The 19359-nt window shown below is 39.3% G+C and overlaps 1 protein-coding gene across 2 annotated transcripts in view; it reads right to left on the minus strand.

Moving 5' to 3' along the window:
• Positions 1–3976: 3976 nt before the first annotated feature.
• The window catches only part of CCNT1 (cyclin T1), a 63464-nt gene continuing 48081 nt past the window's right edge, over positions 3977–19359 (minus strand). For both annotated transcript variants that reach the window (XM_067009195.1, XM_067009196.1), the window contains 3 exons: positions 18585–18748; positions 18350–18420; positions 3977–9953 (listed from right to left, as the gene is read on the minus strand). In XM_067009195.1, coding sequence (XP_066865296.1) covers positions 8547–9953; positions 18350–18420; positions 18585–18748 — 1642 coding nt within the window. In that variant the 3' untranslated portion in view covers positions 3977–8546. The remainder of the gene's footprint in view (positions 9954–18349; positions 18421–18584; positions 18749–19359) is intronic.

Below are 19359 nucleotides of genomic sequence, written 5' to 3' on the forward strand. Positions count from 1 at the left end.
TCTCTACAATTCCATACTAAATAATGCAGGTATATAGAAATGGCCGACACAATCCCAATTTTATCATCCTCTAAGGATCTTTAGTTAAAAGCATCTCTCCCTTCTTTCATCTCTACCACACCTCTGGTAGACATGAACCAACATTTTCTCCCCATAACCCTTCTGGATCTTTTTTGCATCCCATCCTTCCCAAGCTCTCACCTGCTGTCAGTTTCATTTAAGTAAGCTATATCTCCATTACCAATAAGGTGAGCGTGGTTCAGTGGTGAGCGTAGAGAATTTACAAAGCTGGAGAACAGCAGTTTAGGCCTAAGAAGTGATTAAAACCGAAATGGGTAAAGGAGAGCTTAATACCTGCCGTTTCCCAGAGATTAGGGCAGTCCTAGAAGGCCCTTTCATGAGATTCATTCATTCACTGAGCACCTATATGCCAGGCACTGGGGATACAGGTAGAACAAGAACAATAAACCTGCTCTTTTGGAGTAAACATTCTGGAGTAGTTTGGGATTGTGGATGCAATACAGCCATTAAATAGCAGCTATGAGTTATATACATAAGCAAACATTCCAACCCTCAGAAAAGGTACAAAGACATGTTATAAAGGCACTGTAACTCAAAACTAGGGGAGGAAGCCACATTACAGAAAATATGGGAATTTTCAACCAAATGCAGTGATATCAAAAAGGAATATTAGGGCTTCCCTGGTGGCGCAGTGGTTGAGAGTCCGCCTGCCGATGCAGGGGACGGGGGTTCGTGCCCTGGTCCGGGAAGATCCCACATGCTGCGGAGCAGCTAGGCCCGTGAGCCATGGCCGCTGAGCCTGCGCGTCCGGAGCCTGTGCTCCGCAACGGGAGAGGCCATAGCAGTGACAGGCCACAGCAGTGAGAGGCCCGCGTACTGGGAAAAAAAAAAAAAAAAAGGAATATTAAAGCTACTATAGGGAACAATGTAAAGAGGCATTAGGGACTACATAGAGATGCAACAAAGGCTTTAATTAGAGCATCTACTGAAGGTCTTGGGGGAAAAAAAAAAATCTTTCTGGTAAGCCCAAAACAGACCAAAAACTGCTATTTAGAACCATTTCTGGACTTCCCTAGTGGCGCAGTGGTTAAGAATCCGCCTGCCAATGAAGGGGACACAAGTTTGATCCCATATGCCGCGGAGCAACTAAGCCCAGGAGCCACAACTACTGGGCCTGCGCTCTAGAGCCCACAAGCCACAACTACTAAAGACCACGCACCTAGAGCCCGTGCTCCATAAGAGAAGCCACTGCAGTGAGAAGCCCTCGCACTGCAACGAAGAGTAGCCCCCACTCACTGCAACTAGAGAAAGCCTGCGCGCAACAACGAAGGTCCAAAGCCGCCAAAAACAAACAAACAAACAAACAAACAAAAAACCACTTCCTTCTAAGTGGGGGAGAGATATTAAATGGTCAAGATATTGGCAAATTCTTTGTGCTTTTTAACAAAGTAGATGGCTGTTTTTAATCCAATGAACACTTTGCTAGCTACTGAATAGGTTAAAGTACACCTGAGGCTGTTCGTAAACAGCGGTTAGGAAAGATGAATTCTTAAAGGAAAGAGAATTTTTAATTCGGACTTTTGGGGGCTAATCCCAGAGAAAAAGTGTGTTCGTGTGAGAGAGAGAGAGAAGAGAAAAATAAATGCCAAAATCCTGCACTTTCTATAGTCATCCTCATCTTTTTTCCTTCTAGTTTCTTGGGCCAAACACTGGGAGTCATCCTCGACTTCTCTTCCAACCTTATAAGCATATCCTACTGGCTCCAACTTCAAGATATGTAACTTCTCATTACATTCAGCGCTTCCAACCTGGTCCAAGCCAGTCTCATCTGTTCCCTTAATTATTGTGAGAGTCTCCTTAACCTTGACTCTATATAGTCCATTTTTCAACACAGAAGCCAAATGAACATTTTTTGTTTGGCCATGCCTCGCTGCTTGCAATGGTGCAGGATCTTAGTTCCCCGATCTGCGATTGAACCCGGGCCCTGGCAGTGAAAGCGCCAAGTCCTAACCACTGAACTGCCAGGGAATTCCCCGCCAAATAAATGATCATTTTAAAACCCAAGCTAGATCATGTTACTTCTCTACTCAACACTTGTCAATGGTAGTCCATTTCAGTCTTTATAATGGCTTACAAGGCCCTACTGTATCTGGCCTTTTGCTGCTTCTCTAACCACATTATTCTACTACTTACTCTCGCCTCCTCACTCAATTCTATACTAGCTAAACTGGCCTCCCGCTCTTTCTCAAACATGCCAGTATCTTCTCACCTCAGAACCTTTGCAGTTGTTTCCTGGAATGATCTTACCCATAAATGTTCCTGTGGCTTGCTCTCTCACCTCTTTTAGGTCTTTGCTGAACTGTTATTTCATAAGGCCTTCCTTCCTAGCCATCTTATTTCCAATTTCAACAATCCTACTTACCTATATGCACACACAAAATCCCTGTCCCTCCTTCCCTGCTTTACATTCTCCAAAGTACTTATCATCTAGCATATTATGTTTTACTTGTCTCCCCTACAACTAGAATGTAAGTTCTATGAGGGCAAGGATGCTTGCTTTGTTTACTGCCATATTATCATCTGTAAACAGTATACAGTACTTGGTAAATACTATTTTCTAATGAAGGGATAAATGAAAAGCAGGGAAGTGCCTGAAACTACTTTTCAGAAAAGATGAATCTACTTTTCAATTTTAACTTGTTTTCATCACTGTGATTTTTTGGTTACCTGTTGGTCTTGAGTGTTATGTGAAATTAAGAAAAGGGGTTAAGATTCCACAATGCAAAAAAGGTAGCACAAGTAAGACATGTGACAATCCACAAATCAAATCAATTTAACAGAAGTAGGCGCCCCAAATCAATTCAGCAGAAGTAGGTGCCAGAGCTAGAGATTAGAATAAATACAAGCCTCTAAGGAAATCCACAGAAATCATAGAAAGGGCTTCAAACTTTCTACAGTTAGTTTAACAAACCTCTATAATTGGGGATCCAGCTGTTTGGAAGTTTATATTGATTTATACCTCATCTATTGCCAAGGATGACACAGTTGATATCTCTTTTAACAAAAGCAAATCACTATTTATGACTTTATAATAAATTTATAATATCATCCATTCTCACATCGTTCATTTACTACTTCTCTACTCTTCCATTCAAACCAGACCAAAATTCCTAAAACATCAGCAGCTTCCACAAAAGTTTCAGGAGAGGCACAGCAAACAAAAATCTCAAGTTGCCTTATTTCGGAAAATGGAAGGACGGAATGAACAGAAGACTCAAGTGATTTTTTTTTTTTCAGAAGCGTTGAACATTCTGTTAAATTTATCTTTTGTTCCCTTTAGAGTTTTTAAACTATAGCTACTCCTAACTTTTTTTATATATAATTTGAGCATTATAGCATAAAAATTCTTTCCATTTAAATGGGTAATTTGCAAGATTTACCTTGTGTGTGTGGTTTTATTATGTCCCAAGAAAAGGGTGAGTATTCCCTATCAGCTTTTCCAGGCACCACCAAGAAGGCTATTAATTTTTTCTTCCAAAAGCAGTGCTGTCTATACCAACATTTCAGTTTTCAAGGAACCAAATATACAATTATGAATCACTGATAGTGCTTGCTAGATAAGCAGTACATGTTGCTATCATCTGTTAGAGCTATATATTTTTCTGTGTACCAGTCACCCTTCCAGGTATCCATGCGACAATACAGAATGAGGGGTTTTTCCCCTCTGCCACATCATACTTTATACACTATCAGGTTCACTGTAATGAGCAAATCTTAGTTAGCTATTTCCAATGAACTCAATTCCCATAGGGTCTTGTGTAGTAAGAAAGTACATACTATATTACCAAAACTAAAACAAAACTATTATCATATCAATCAAATGACAGTTAAAGACTAACTTGAAGACTCAGTACACATAAACAATAATCAGATGATTGTTTTCAATAATCAGATGATTGTTTTAACATTAACATTTATTGATGGGATGGATAAATACAGACTGAGAAACGTACTTGACAGCAAGATATCAAACTGATAGCCAGACTATAAAATGTATACAATATCCTTTTTAAATTTTTTTTTTAAATTTTTTAATGTTTTACAAAGAGCCCTTACTATAATGGTCACTTATATCTCACCGTTCATATAACAGCAGTAGAGATCCCAGGGGTAGCATCCAGAATTGAGGTGCCCCAAGGAGGACAGAGGCAAGAGCAGAATAATATGCTAGAAAGGACTCTTAAGAGCAATCCAAAGAAAAGAGACAAAAATATCACCACAAAATTGTACCTGAGTGACATAGATTGGAAAAGTGTTTTACTTTTTTTTTCCTTCTTTGCTCTTTGGTCTGATAAGAAAACAGTTTTAGGTGTGTGGAGTAGGGTGGGGAGGTCAGTTTCAAATCCAGAAACCTAGGTTAACACTAAGTTAGTCGGCTGCATTCTTTTCTCTGGGTGCTTAACCCAGCCAGCACTTCCATCTTATAACCAACTCCAATGTGATCAACCACTAATCAGTTAAGGCCTCAGCTTTCAACTGAAGAGTTCCTGATAACCTGATGGAGACATACCTGCTCTGGCTTCAATTAGCATGCTGTCAAGTCTTTCTCTTCTTTTCATTCACCATGAATACACACTCATGAAGGGGAAGAGTAGACACCACTTTTTAGTAAACATTCCTTTTTTGCCCTCCCTTTTCCAATGCCGAGTTCATGCTAAAAACTTTAGAAACATTAAAATGGAAGGGTCTCCCACTTAAAAAATAATTCTCACTCCAGACCACTCTATCAGGCAGGATTATAGTACCATGCTTTTAATCCCACAGAGGGATAAAAAGATAAAACTTGACAGTGTGATACAACATGAACATTTTTTAAACCACCAGGAACAAACACTCAGTTAAAATCTGGGTGTTAACAAGCAGCAACACAAGAAATTTAGGGAGGCATCAAAGTCACTGAAAGTTTCGTGGGACTGCAGAGGGCTTATTTCTCACCATGTGAAGGGTTGCACAGACTGCTTAAATTCTCCCAAACCCAAGAGAATAATATTTGTATTCCAACTCCAAGATGTCCTAGAATCCCTTTTCCTGGCATTAGTATCAAAATAGATCATCAACAAAAGACTAATCCTTTTAAAATTTAATCAGTTCCCAAGTTCCCACAGTCCTGTGTTTCTGCGGGGAAACACAGATATGTTTAAAATCCAACCATACTGGGATAAGACTCCTCTACTTGCCTTTGTCCAGAAACAAGGCATAAGGGGTATGGATTTTCAGTATAGGGAATTAAGTTGCAGAGGCTTAAGTAAATCTAGCACTGATGTTACCATGATTTTATTTCTATATCTTAATCCACTGCTGTTTCCAACTGGAGATTTAAATTTTTTCTGTCAATATTGGTGAAGCCAATAATACAGAACTATGAAAAAGGATACATTAAATCAAAACCCTAAAATCATTTTTTTTTAAAAAAAGAGGAAGCTGAGGGTCTCAGATATGGAAACACATTGATTCAAGAGAAAAGACTAGACTAATTCCTAGTATTTTCTAAACCCAAAAAGCATAATTGATACTTAAGAAGACCAATGTAGCTTTAGATTAATGCTTCACTAGAGTTCAGCTAACAGCAACACAGGTATCTGATTAAAAGCCCTAAGGACAATTCACAGGTATTTGTTTTTGCCAACATGAGATTCAAGAAAAGTTTTAGGAATGAAATTTATAGAACTTGAGGCTCCAGGCCTGCTTACCACCACTTATCCTTGATAAGGTTAAAAGGAGGGGAAAAAAAGCCATGTTTACTAGACTAACTTTGCATGTATAAATCCTGTTTCTCACCCTTTGCAGTGGTGAGGGTAGGAGAAGACACAGCGTTTTGAAACCACACAATCTTCTGAAGCGTAAGCTTATGGAATTTGGACAACATGCATGCTAGCTGACAGGCACATCTGCTAACCCAAAGACAATGCAGTAAGCAGCTTCATGCAGAGCCCCTAAGAAGTTTCATGACATATGCATAGATATAAAAGCGGACACTGTAGGTATCTTAAAACAGTATCAGGAGGCACTAATACTAAAAAGTCTCTAAACTGACCTATATCAGCAATGATCTACCAGTGCAAAGGCCAGACTATGCAACGTAAAGCAGCTCTTAGGCTCTAGTAAGCACTTTTTTCAAGGTCACTCCTGACAAAGTTCTAAGGAACTACAGACTGCCATGGAGAACTGCTGAGGCCAAGTGGATATGTATCTCTGTGGTGAGAGAGTGAATGTGACTAGAAAATATGTGACATTTGATGAGAAAAACTGAAAGCTGTAAAAGACATTTTCATAAATCAGTGATCATCAATTCCACAAGATACAAATGCAAACTAAATAACCTTTTGGGAAGGTCAGAAAGGAAAGCTGACTCTGCCAAACAAAATCTAAACAAATAGCCTAAATTTAGTAAACACACCACGCATCTACCAATTACCAAGCACAATACAGAAAATATCAAGGAGAAAGAGGAAAATGTCATCCATAAAAGTAAAATGACATTCCAAGTCAAAAGTATTACTGGTGTTATCAATCAGCACAGAGCTCACTTTACACAGCAATGGCAGGCACTCCAGACAGTTCAAATATGCTGAAGTGCAGGACACTAATTCACCTTCAGTTAAGGCTTACTGAACAAATTCCCTCCTATATTAGGCCAGTGCATCATCAATTCCAACTGTCTCCGTTTTCTCCCCAACCTGTTCCTGGCAAGCAGCAGCACATGTACAACTCCTATCTCCCTATGACTTCCAATGAAAAAATTCAATTTATCCACAAAGAATATTTGGTGTGAAAGAAGCTGCATTAAAATCAAGAAGACAAATTCAAATTGCATCACCTTTTCCATGGCAAAAAACACCACGAAGACTGAAAAAAATACCACATTAAATGATATGTGGCTAGGTGGCATTTTCAGCTGGACAACTTGGTTAGAATTCTTTCCAGCCCCTTGAAAGATTTCTTTCCTCAACAAAAATGTTCACTCCTAAAATATGGGATAATTAAGCACCCATTAGGAACAGGACTCCTGATCCATTTTTCTAAAGGACTCTTAGAAATCTACAGAAGAACTTCTGCCTAGAAGCTAAAACCACCAAAGATGCACAATCTAAACATAACAGTATCTGAAGGCTAGTCTTGCTCACCCTCATGGCACCAGCACTGTTAAATTCATAAGCTCCAATATCTGAAGTCATTTAGGCTGCAAAAATTGAGGATGCAGCTGCCTCCCTTCAGATATACAGACAAAAATCAAGTCTTACATTCATAATATAATTTAAACTACAATGTCCTAAAAATTCCCAATCACAGTTTTCATTGTTTTCAGTATCCTTTAGCTCCATGGCTTCTCCCAGATCTATTCTCACATGTGGTCTGGGCTTTCACAGGAAGGATAGCACATCCCCCTTCCCTTCAGAGACCCTGAGACTGCTCTTATTTGAACACTTTCCCAAAGCCCAACGTGAAAAAGAGCACACCCAATTCTGTAGGGCAGAAGCCAGCCTAGCTCTCCAGCCTTCTTCCTCAACCCCACCTGTGTTCTGTATCAAAAGGAAAAAGGGGGTAAAAAGGAAGCTTTTATAATGGAGTCCAGAGTCAGACCATTGGCTGCACCTGCCCAAACTAGAATTTAGAAGGCTACCCTCAATTACAACATAAAGAAAGAGAAATGTCAAATACAGGCCTCTTCCTTCATGTTTTAAAGGCCACACCGTGTTCTCTCTAGTAGACTGTTAGGAAGTAAAAATGGTGAAGTACAGGGAAGGAAAGAAAAACCATGATTTTTAAACAGACACACTAAAAACACACATACCCACACACTTAAAAGGTCGAAACACTGCAAGTGGCCAGGGCCGATCTCAGAACTCACAGCCAAAATCCTATCCTCCCATCCCCCCTACACACACACCCCCCACCCTCCAATCCCACCCCCCAGGACTTACTGCTGTGTAACTCTTACACACAGCAAAATCCCTATCCCTTCCCCAATTATATAAAAAAAACTAAACAGATAACTTACTTTCTTTAAATTATTTTTTTAAAGTCTCTTAAAAGATTTTGACGTTTAAATACTTCCTCTCTTCTGATATATTAAACACCAAAAGGATCCACAACTGTTTGATAAAACAAGCCCTCCATACTTCAGTCCTGGCAAGAAGAGGGAAGATATCAACTCTAATCGACCTAATTAGGAGGTGGAGAGGCCAAGAATAGAGAAAGTATTCTGAATCCTTCACAGCTTTAACACATTCTCACCTCTCAGTAAAAACTATAATAAAATAGTTAAATTTCTGAGGCAGGAGATATAATAACCAAGGCCCTCTACCACCTTCTCACCTATGTCTCAATATAAATTTATTCTTAGTCCAACAAGGGTGACATATTTCATAAGGGAAGTAATTTTCTTAGTCCAGAATCAGTAGTTTTTAAAAAAAAAAAAAAAAGATGTGTTTTTAAAGTTTTTTTTCTCCTCGTCTTTTTCTTTTTTACTTGGGAAGGGGTGGAAGTGGTGGAGGAGGTTCTGATGGTAGAGGTGGTAGCCGGGGTTTGTCTGTATTGCCAGGTCTGGAGGACATTCCACCAGCCCGTGGATTCAGATATTCTCCATATGAATGAACATATTCAAACGCAGGCGGCTGAGTGGGCTGAACACCTTGGGCATTGAGGAGGGAGTGAAGCATATTCACAGTATCTTGATAGTCTATGGTCTGGGTTGCATTGTGACCATTGGCCCCACTGGAGCCTTTATCCAATTTCATGTGAGGAACTCGGGTTTTACAGCTGGGCTGTGAAAAAGTAAGGCCACTTGTATCTGAGCTATGCCCAGGCAACTGGGCCATTGCAGGAAGAGGAGGGAAGGAGAAATTTATGGAAGAGGATTTAGTATTCTTGGCAATCTTAGCTGAATGATCAAACACTGCCCCTCCAGTCTCTTCAGGGAGGGGCCTTTTACGAGAAGAACTGGAAGAGGAGAAAGAGCTAGACAAGCTATAGGGTTTGTGCGCTAAGGTGCTTATCTGGCTACTATGTTTTGGATCACCTGGACGTTTGTTCCCAGTACTGGCTGGAAGCTGTGAGTGAGAGTGTTTGTGTGAGTGGTGATTATGATGATGATGATGATTAGATGGATGAGTCTTGTGCTTTTCTTTGTGCTCACGGCTCTTTGTGACACCGTCATCTACAGAATTGTGCTTGTCAGCTGCAGTGTGAACTTTGATGCGCATTTTTATCTCCTCTGGTTTTGAAGTGGCAGCTTTATCTCCACTTGTCACTGGGATTCTCATTTTGAGAGCTGTTTTGTCAGTCTTTTCCAGAAAAGGCCGCTCAGGGTTTTCTGAGCCCTCTATGGGCATTTTCAGAAGGACGGAAGAATGGCTATCATGGTGAGACAGGAGATTCTGGGCAGCATAGGCATACTGTGACTTCACATTGGCCTCCATGTTCTCCAGTTGCCTCTTCTGGGCAGCCAACTCTTCTGCATGCTTTGCACGGTATTCTTTCAGGGATACTTTAGCTGATGGCACACTCTTACTATTCTGCTTCTGGGAAACAAATGCATTTGAACCATCCTGTTGCAAGGAATGATCAACTCCTATAAGTGCTAAATTCTCACTAGTCCGATGACCCTGAGCAGGTTCTACCTTAAAAGGAGGGTGGGAGGACAGCCAACGCTCGCTTGGCAACATCTCCACATTGCTTAAGTTACTGGTCGACTCTTCAGTGGCTGGAAGGGAAGGCACTGTACTTGTGGTAGAAGAAGCTGACATACTCATTAAACCTGCAATAGTTGTATCTGAAGAGCTCTGGGAAATCATATTAAGGATTGTCTGCTCCGAAGTGTTTTCATCTGCTCCTCGGTCATCTGCTTTTGTTTTCTTGGCAGCCTGGCATGCCTAGAATGAAGCAAATAGCATCTTTTCACTTCAGGTAATTTATCAAATGGAAAAAAAAAACACTGAAATGAGTAGACTGTGTTTGCTGTGACATTGGGAGTCTGGGATAGCCCATAACCAGAAGGTTACTCTAACATGAGATTGATAATTATTACCATCAGGAGAGAGAAGATTTTTTAAACCTTCAATCAAGCATCACAAGATCTCAAAGAGGTATCTGAACTCCCATGTTCGTTGCAGCACTTTTCACAATACCTAAGGTATGAAAGCAACCCAAGTGTCCATCAATAAATGAATGTATTAAAAAAAAATGTGGTCTACATATACAATGAAATACCATTTAGCTTTAAAAAAAGGAGGAAGATTCTGTGAAGACAGCAGAGTAGGAAGCACCAGGAATCTGTCCCACCTAGACAACAATTGCAAATGCAGAATCTGTCTAACATAACTATTTTGGAACTCTGCAGTCTGCTAAGGCTTGCAGCTGCCAGGGTAAGCCCTGGACAATAAACTGAGGTTAATTTCCCTCAATTTCCGTTCTCAGCCCCAGTTAGCTGTACACCTGTTCCTGGAGTTGCTTGCACACAGCTTGGGGGACCCTGGTTAGGCAAAAAGGGCTCTATTTTCCAAATATTGGAGATCTGTGGTCTGATTGCTGACTGCTGCTTTCCATCACAGAGGTACAAAGAAAAAGATAGCCATTGTTGTTGCACCTCCCTCCATTGTTGCAATCCCCTCCCCCTCTGGCTGAAGTGACTTCCCCAGATATAAGGGCCAGCCCCCTTCATCCCCCACTTCATTTTTTGCTTTTTCTCCCTTTGGGAGAAAAAGATATTAGAGTAGAACATTTAAAAAAACACTGTCCCTACAGAAATGTCCAGGAAAAGGCTTAGATAAGAACTGAGAAGACATTAATTTTATACATCAAGCTGATCCTCAGCACAGAAATATCCTTCAAAATCAAGCCCCCACCCCAAATATACAAAAAAAAAAAAAAAATTCCAGCAAACCCCAGGAAATGGAGAGAATCTGATTTCCAGAGTTACCATGTTATTAGATTCAAATGTCCAGTCTTCAACAAAAAAATCACAAGGCACATAAAGAAACACAAAAGTATAGCCCATTCAAAGGAAAAAAAAAATCAAAAGAAACTGTCCCTGAAAAGGACCCAATGCCAGATCTACTAGGCAAAGACATTAACTGCCTTAAAGATACTCAACGAAATGAAGATGTCAAAAAGTCAAGAAAACATGTGAACAAAATGAAAGTATCAAAAAAGAGATTAAAAACTTTAAAAGAAACCAGAAAGAAATCCTGGAGTTGAAAAGTACGATAACTGAAATGAAAAATGCACTGGAGGGATTCAAAGGCAGATCTGAACAGGCAGAAGAATCAGCAAACTTGAAAATAGGACAATGGAAATTATCAAGTCTGAGGAACAGAAAGAAAAAATACTGAAGCAAGTGAACAGAGCCTAAGGGACCTATGGGACACCATCAAATAGACCAATGTATGCATTGTAGCAATTCCAGAAAATGAAAAGAAAGAGAAAGAGGCAGAGAATATGTGAAGATACAGCAGCTCAGAACTCTCCAAATCTGATGAAAAAACATGAACATAGATATCCAAGAAGCTCAGTGAACTCCAGGATGAACTCAAAGAGACTCACATCAAGACATATCATACTTAACCCTCCCAGACTTCAGACAGTACTACAAAGCTATCAGTAATCAGTGTGGTACTGGCACAAAATCAGACATCTGGATCAATGGAACAGAATAGAGAGCCCATAAATAATAAACACACATGCCTACAGTCAATTAATCTTTGACAAAGGAGGCAAGAATATACAGTCTCTTCAACAAGTGGTGTTGGGAAAGTTGGAGAGCCACATGTAATTCAATGAAGTTAGAACACACCCTCACACCATACACAAAAATAAACTCAAAATGGCTTAAAGGGCTTCCTTGGTGGCGCAGTGGTTGAGAGTCCGCCTGCTGATGCAGGGGACACGGGTTCGTGCCCCGGTCCGGGAAGATCCCACATGCCGCGGAGCGGCTACGCCCATGAGCCATGGCCGCTGAGCCTGTGAGTCCGGAGTCTGTGCTCCACAATGGGAGAAGCCACGACAGTCAGAGGCCCACATACCGCAAAAAAAAAAAAAGGCTTAAAGACTTAAACATAAGACATGACACCATAAAACTCCTAGAAGAGAACATAAGCAAAACATTCTCTGGGCTTCCCTGGTGGCGCAGTGGTTGAGAGTCCGCCTGCCAATGCAGGGGACACGGGTTCATGCCCTGGTCCGGGAAGATCCCACGTGCCGCAGAGCAGCTGGACCCGTGAGCCATGGCCGCTGAGCCTGCGCGTCCGGAGCCTGTGCTTCACAACGGGAGAGGCCACAACAGTGAGAGGCCCGTGTACCGCAAAAAAAAAAAAACATTCTCTGACAAAAACTGTACCAAGGTTTTCTTAGGTCAGTCTCCCAAGGCAATAGAAATAAAAGCAAAAATAAACAAATGGACCTAATCAAATACAAGCTTTTGCATAGCAAAGGAAACAGTAAACAAAATGAAAAGATAACCTATGGACTAGGAGAAAATATTTGCAAATGATGTGACTGATAAGGGCTTAATTTCCAAAATATAAAAACAGCTCATACAACTCAACGACAAAAAAACAAACAATCCAATCCAAACATGGGAAGAAGACCTAAATACACATTTCTCCAAAGAAGACATACAGATGGCCAACAGGCACATGAAAAGATGCTCAACATCACTACTTATCAGAGAAATGCAAATAAAACTACAAAGAGGTACCACCTCATACCAGTCAGAATGGCCATCATTAAAAAGTCTACAAATAACAAATGCTAGAAAAGGTATGGAGAAAACGGAACCCTCCTATACTGTTGGTGGGAATGTAAGATGGTGCAGCCACTGTGGAAAACAGTATGGAGGTTCCTCAAAAAGCTAAAACTAGAGTTGCCGTATCATCCAGCAATCCCACTCCTGGGCATACATCCGGACAAAACTGTAGTTCAAAAAGATACATGTACCCCAATGTTCATAGCAGCACTATTCACAATAGCCAAAATGTGGAAACAACCTAAATGTCCATTGACAGATGAATGGATAAGAAGATGTGGTACATATATACAATGGAATACTACTCAGCCATTAAAAAAGAACAAAATAATGGCATTTGCAGCAACATGGATGGACCTAGATATTATCATACTAAGTGACGTTAAGTTAGGCAAAGACAAATATCATATGATATCATTTATATGTGGAATATAAAATATGACACAAATGAACTTATCTACGAAACAGAAATAGACTCACAGACATAAAGAACAGACTTAGGGTTGCCAAGGGGGAGGGGGATGAGGGAGGGATGGAGTGGGAGTTTGGGGTTAGCAGATGCAAACTATTATATATAGAATTGATAAACAACAAGGTCCTATTGTATAGCACAGGGAACTATATTCAATATCCTCTGATAAACTATAATATAAAAGAATATGAAAAAGAATTTATATATATGTATAAATGAACCACTTTGCTGTACAGCAGAAATTAACACAACATTGTAAATCAACTATACTTCTTTTTTTTTGCCACACCACACAGCTTGCAGGATCTGTTCCCCGACCAGGGATTGAACCCAGGCCACGGCCGTGAAAGCACCAAATCCTAACCACTAGACCACCAGGTAACTCCCCAACTATACCTCAATTAAAATTTTAAAAAAAAACAGATGAATGGGTAAAGAAGATGTGGTATATATACGATGGAATACAACTCAGTCATAAAAAAGAAGGAAATTTTGCCATTTGCAACAACATAGATGAACTTGGACGGTATTAGGCTAAAATACTGTATGTTACCACTTATATGTGGAATTTTAAAAATAAAATTAATGAATATAACAAAATAGATACAGACTCACAGATATAGACAACAAACTAGTGGTTACCAGCAGGGAGAGGGAAGGGGGAATGGGCAAGATAAGGATAGGGCATTAAGAGGTACAAACTACTATGTATAAAATAAATAAGCTACAAGGATATATAGTACAACACAGGGAATATAGACAATATTTTACAATAAGTGGAATATAACCTTTAAAAATTGTGAATCATTTTGTTATACACCTGAAATTTATATAATATTGTACATCAACTATACCTCAATTCTTAAAATCATGGTATTAAAAAAAAAAAAGACATATCAAACTTTCAAAAGCCAAAGACAGAATTTTGAAAGCAGCAAGAAGCAAACTGTCACATACAAGGGATCCTTAATAAGATCATGAGATTTCTCAACAGAAACTTTGGAGGCCACAAGACAGTGAGCTGATAAATCCCAAGTACTAAAAGAAAAAAACTGTTGGCCAATAAGCCTATATACATTAAGAATGTCCTTCAAAAAAGTGAAGGAGAAATTAATTATCTCCTGATAAACAAAAGCTGAGGGGATTCGTGACCACTAAACCAGCCATACAAGAAAGGCTCAAGGGAGTCCTCCAAAACAGTAACTTCAAGCCATATGGAGAAATAAAGACCTCAATAAAAGTAAATACATGGGCAATTATAAAAGCTGGTATTTGTAACAATGATTTATAATTGCACATTTTGCTTTCTACATGATTTAGGAGACTAACACATTCTCAGGGAAAAGAAAATTAGTGTATAAAACCTAGTATTACTATAACTTTGTCTTATAATTCCAAATCTTATTTTTTATATAGTATAAGAGCCTAATGCATCTAAAAGAATTATTAGTTTTCGGGGGGCACACAATGTATAAATATTTAATTTTGTAAAATCAACAGCCAAAAGGGATGAGGATGCAACTGTAAAGGAAACAAATTTTGTATGTTAATACAAAAAACGGATGAAAAAGGAATTAAAAATTTTTCACTACGAAAAATCAACTAAGCACAAAAGACAGTATAATGCAGGAAATGAGGGACAAAAAAGCCATAAGGCATACAGTAGGCATACCTTGGAGATACTGTGGGTTCAGTTCCAGACCATCTCAATAAAGCAAATATCACAATAAACTGAGCCACACAAATGTTTTGGTTTCCCAGTGCATATAAAAATTGTGTTTACACTACAGTCTATTAAATGTGCAATAGCATTATGTCTAAAAAAAATGGACATACCTTATTGCTAAAAAATGCTAACCATCATTTGAGCCTTCAGTGAGTTGTAGTAGTAATAGTAAAGATTATTGATCACATATCACCATAACAAAATATAATGATAATGAAAAAGTTCAACATACTGCCATAATTACCAACGTGTAACAGAGACACGAAGTAAGCAAATACTGTTGGAAAAATGGCGTCAACAAACTTGCTTGATGCAGGGCTAACACAAAACTTCAATATAAAAAATGCAATATCTGCAAAGTGCAATAGAACAAGGTATGCCTGTATAAAAAACAAATAGCATTAAGTGACAGAAGTAAATCTCTCATCTGTAATTACTTTAAGTGTAAATGGATTAAACTCTTAAGGAAAAGACAAGAGATTTGTAGAATGAATAAAAACATATGATCCAACTATATGCTATCTACAAGAGGCTGAGATCCAAAGACCCAAACAGGCTGTAAGTGAAAGGATGGAAAAAGGTATACAATGCAAACAGTAACCAAAAGAGAGCATGCATGGCTATACTAATAGCAGACAAAATAGACTTGAAATCAAAAAAGATTTCAAGAGACAAAAAAGAGCATTATATATTTTAAAAGGCTAGCTACAGAAATTAGACATAGCAATTATAAACATTTACACACCTAATGACATGTTATCAAAATATATGAGGCCAAAACCTAACAGAATTAAAGAGAAATAGACAGCTTTACAGTAATAGTTGGAAACTTCAATACCCCACTCACAATAATAGATCCAGCAGAAGATAAGGAAGTAGGACTTTATAAATAAACTAGCTAGATCTAACAGACATACACAGAACACTCTCCCCCAAAACAGCAGCACATACATTCTTCAAATACCTATGGGACATTATCCAGGACAGACCATATGTTAGGCTGCAAACTTAGTCAATAGATTTTAAAAGATACATATCACACCATGTATTTTTTCTGACCACAACAAGATAAAGTTAGAAATCAGTATCAGAATGAAAATTGGGGGAAAAAAAATCACAAAATTGTGGAAATTAAACCACTGGATCAAAGAAATCAAAAGGGAAAATAGAAAATACTTAGAGACCAAGAAAAACAAAACACAACATATCAAACTTAAGGTATGCAGCAAAAGTGGTGCTAAGGGGCTTCCCTGGTGGCGCAGTGGTTGAGAGTCCGCCTGCTGATGCAGGGGACACGGGTTCATGCCCTGGTCTGGGAAGATCCCACATGCCGCGGAGCGGCTGGGCCCGTGAGCCATGGCCACTGAGCCTGCGCGTCCAGAGCCTGTGCTCCACAACAGGAGAGGCCACAACAGTGAGAGGCCCACGTACCACAAAAAAAAAAAAAAAAAAAAAAAGTGGTGCTAAGGGAGAAATTTATAGCTATAAACACTACATTAAAAAAACCAGGGACTTCCCTGGCAGTCCAATGGTTAAGACTCTGCACTCCCAATGCAGGGGCTATGAGTTCAGTCCCTGGTTGAGGAACTAAGATCCTGTATGTCACACACAGTGGCCAAAAGAATAAAAATTTTAAAAGTAAAAAGTACTTTAAAAAAACAAAAAAACCCAAGAAACTGGGAATTCCCTAGCAGTCCAGTGGTTAGGACTCCTTGCTCTCACTGCCTTGGGGGCCTGGGTTCAATCCCTGGTCAGGGAACTAAAAATCCCACAAGCTGTGCAGTGTGGCCAAAAAAAACAACCAAGAAACATCTCAAAACGACAAACTAACTTTATAACTTAAGGAACTAGAAAAAGAATTAAACACAAAGCTAGCAGAAGGAAAGATATAATAAAGATTAGAGCAGAGATAAAATAAAGAAAACTAGAGAAAAACCAAAACACAAATTGGTTCCTTGAGAACATCAACAAAACTGACAGCACCAAAAAGAATAAAATACTTGGGAATTAACCAAGGAAGTAAAAGACTTGTACAATGAAAACTGCAAAACACTGCTGAAAAAAATTAAATAAAACATAACTGGAAACTCACCTATGTTCTGGATCCAAACATAATTCAAACATTAATACTGTTAAAATGTGGGGGGACTTCCGTGGTGGTCCAGTGGTTAAGACTCCACACTCTCAATGCAGGGGGCCTGGGTTCGATCCCTGGTCAGGGAACTAGATCCCACATGCATGCCATGACTAAGAGTCTGCATGCTGCAACTAAGAGTCCACATGCTGCAACTAAGAAGCCTACATGCCACAACAAAGATCCCGTGTGCTGCAACTAAGACCCAGTGCAGCCAAAATAAATTAAAAAAAAAAAATCCTAGAATTCATATGGAATCTCAAAGGATCCTGAATAGTCAAAACAATCTTGAAAATGAAGAACAAAACAGAAAGACTCACACTTCCTGATTCCAAAACTTACTACAAAGCCACAGAAATCAAAACAGTGGGGTACTGACATATAGACATATAGGTGAATGGAACACAACAGAAAGCCCAGAAATAAACCTTCACATACATGGTCAAATGATTTTTGACAAGGGTGCCAAGACCATTCAATGGGGAAAGGACAGGCTTCTCAACAAATGGTGCTAATTCCACTATTCATAAATAAGACTTTGAAAAATATCTGAAATACAACTTTAGACTGCAATCTATATAAAAACAAAATTCTAAAATCCATTTAAAAGCTGGTAATGTCAAAGACGAATTATGATACCAGTTCTAATCTCCTAACTCTGTATCTTTCCTATACCAGAAGCCAACATTCTGTGACTCAGAAAAGCCAAATTTTTCCCCTTAACACTCTCCACACAAAAAAATAACCAAGGGCTTCCCTGGTGGCGCAGTGGTTGAGAATCCGCCTGCCAATGCAGGGGACACGGGTTCGTGCCCCGGTCCGGGAAGATCCCACATGCCACGGAGCGGCTGGGCCCGTGAGCCATGGCCGCGGAGCCTATGCTCCGCAATGGGAGAGGCCACAACAGTGACAGGCCCGCCTAGCACAAAAAAAAAAAAAAAAAAAAAAAAACCAATGTTGCTGAACAAATGACTAAATCACAAGAGTTGCAAAACACCAAATAAATCTCACTGTCGCCTACAGCAATGGATTTCTGGGCCAGAAGCCAAGCTATGAAGTTGAAATTATGACTATTGCATAACTACAAAAAGGGAAATTCCAAACCGAGGGTACATATCTATATCTGGTATTTTCACTGGTGTGGTCAAAAGAAGAAAATGGTTTGTTCCACAAACTGACAGCAATAATTCTTACCCTCCAATTCCGAATTCGTTTGAGCCTGTTGGGGGTTTTCTCCAGAATCTGTAGAAATTCATGTGTCAGTTCTACAAATGAAATTAGAACATTTAAGAAAAACTCAGAGAGGCAGAAGTAATGAAATAAGAATAACCTCAACTAACTATATTCATCTGAAATCCAGTCACCTTTGGCCAGATATGTGACAGATCAACAGCAAGTGCTATTCAAGGTCCCTTACTCTACAACTTACCATCTAAAAGTTCCAAGGTCACAGTGGCGTCAACATACTCCCACCAGTGCTTCCCATCGGTTGAGACTGGGATCTCCCAGTTGGACCACTTGCAAGCCAGATGAATGCAGACACAGGCCACCACAGGAGGTGTGTACTGCAGGCTAAATGTGGTCAAATGCAGGCTGACATCAGAGGGAAGGAAACAAGAGAGTGTCATGAGCTCTCAATTCTGAACCCAAAGTTAAAACTCTCCATTACTTAAAAAAAAAGTTAAAAAAAAAATGTTTAAAAACAAAAAAACCCACTGGAGAGCAAGAAGGCCAAGAAATATCCAGTGCTCTGATCCAGCACCCAACATGATTTTTTCCATTAACCCACCAACTCAGGTAACAACTTTTCTATTTTTTTGACTACACATCATTTAATCCAAACACTGATGAAGGACTGGAAAAAATAAAAACAAAAATAAAAGACTGAGTATTCCGTTTTTTTAAAATAAGGATTAATTATCCTGAGAATAAGCTCAGAACTTAAGGAAAATTATAAGATTTTTGATATGCATAATCCCTAAGTCAAATACCTAAGGAAATATTCTAAAAATTATCTTGTCTCGTGCCAATCATAGGTCTGGTCTCTTTAAAATAATGAATAGACAATCAGTCTCTCAAGTGTGAATATACTTGACAGTTTACTTTTAAAATTTCTCCCACCAGGCTATAAAAATGAACTTCTTAGCCCTGACAGTCATTAGGAGTATCTTTGGTTTCCATGAACAACCAGTAGATTGGAGATG

The sequence above is a fragment of the Kogia breviceps genome, chromosome 12, assembly GCF_026419965.1.
Source record: "Kogia breviceps isolate mKogBre1 chromosome 12, mKogBre1 haplotype 1, whole genome shotgun sequence".
NCBI lineage: Eukaryota > Metazoa > Chordata > Mammalia > Artiodactyla > Physeteridae > Kogia > Kogia breviceps.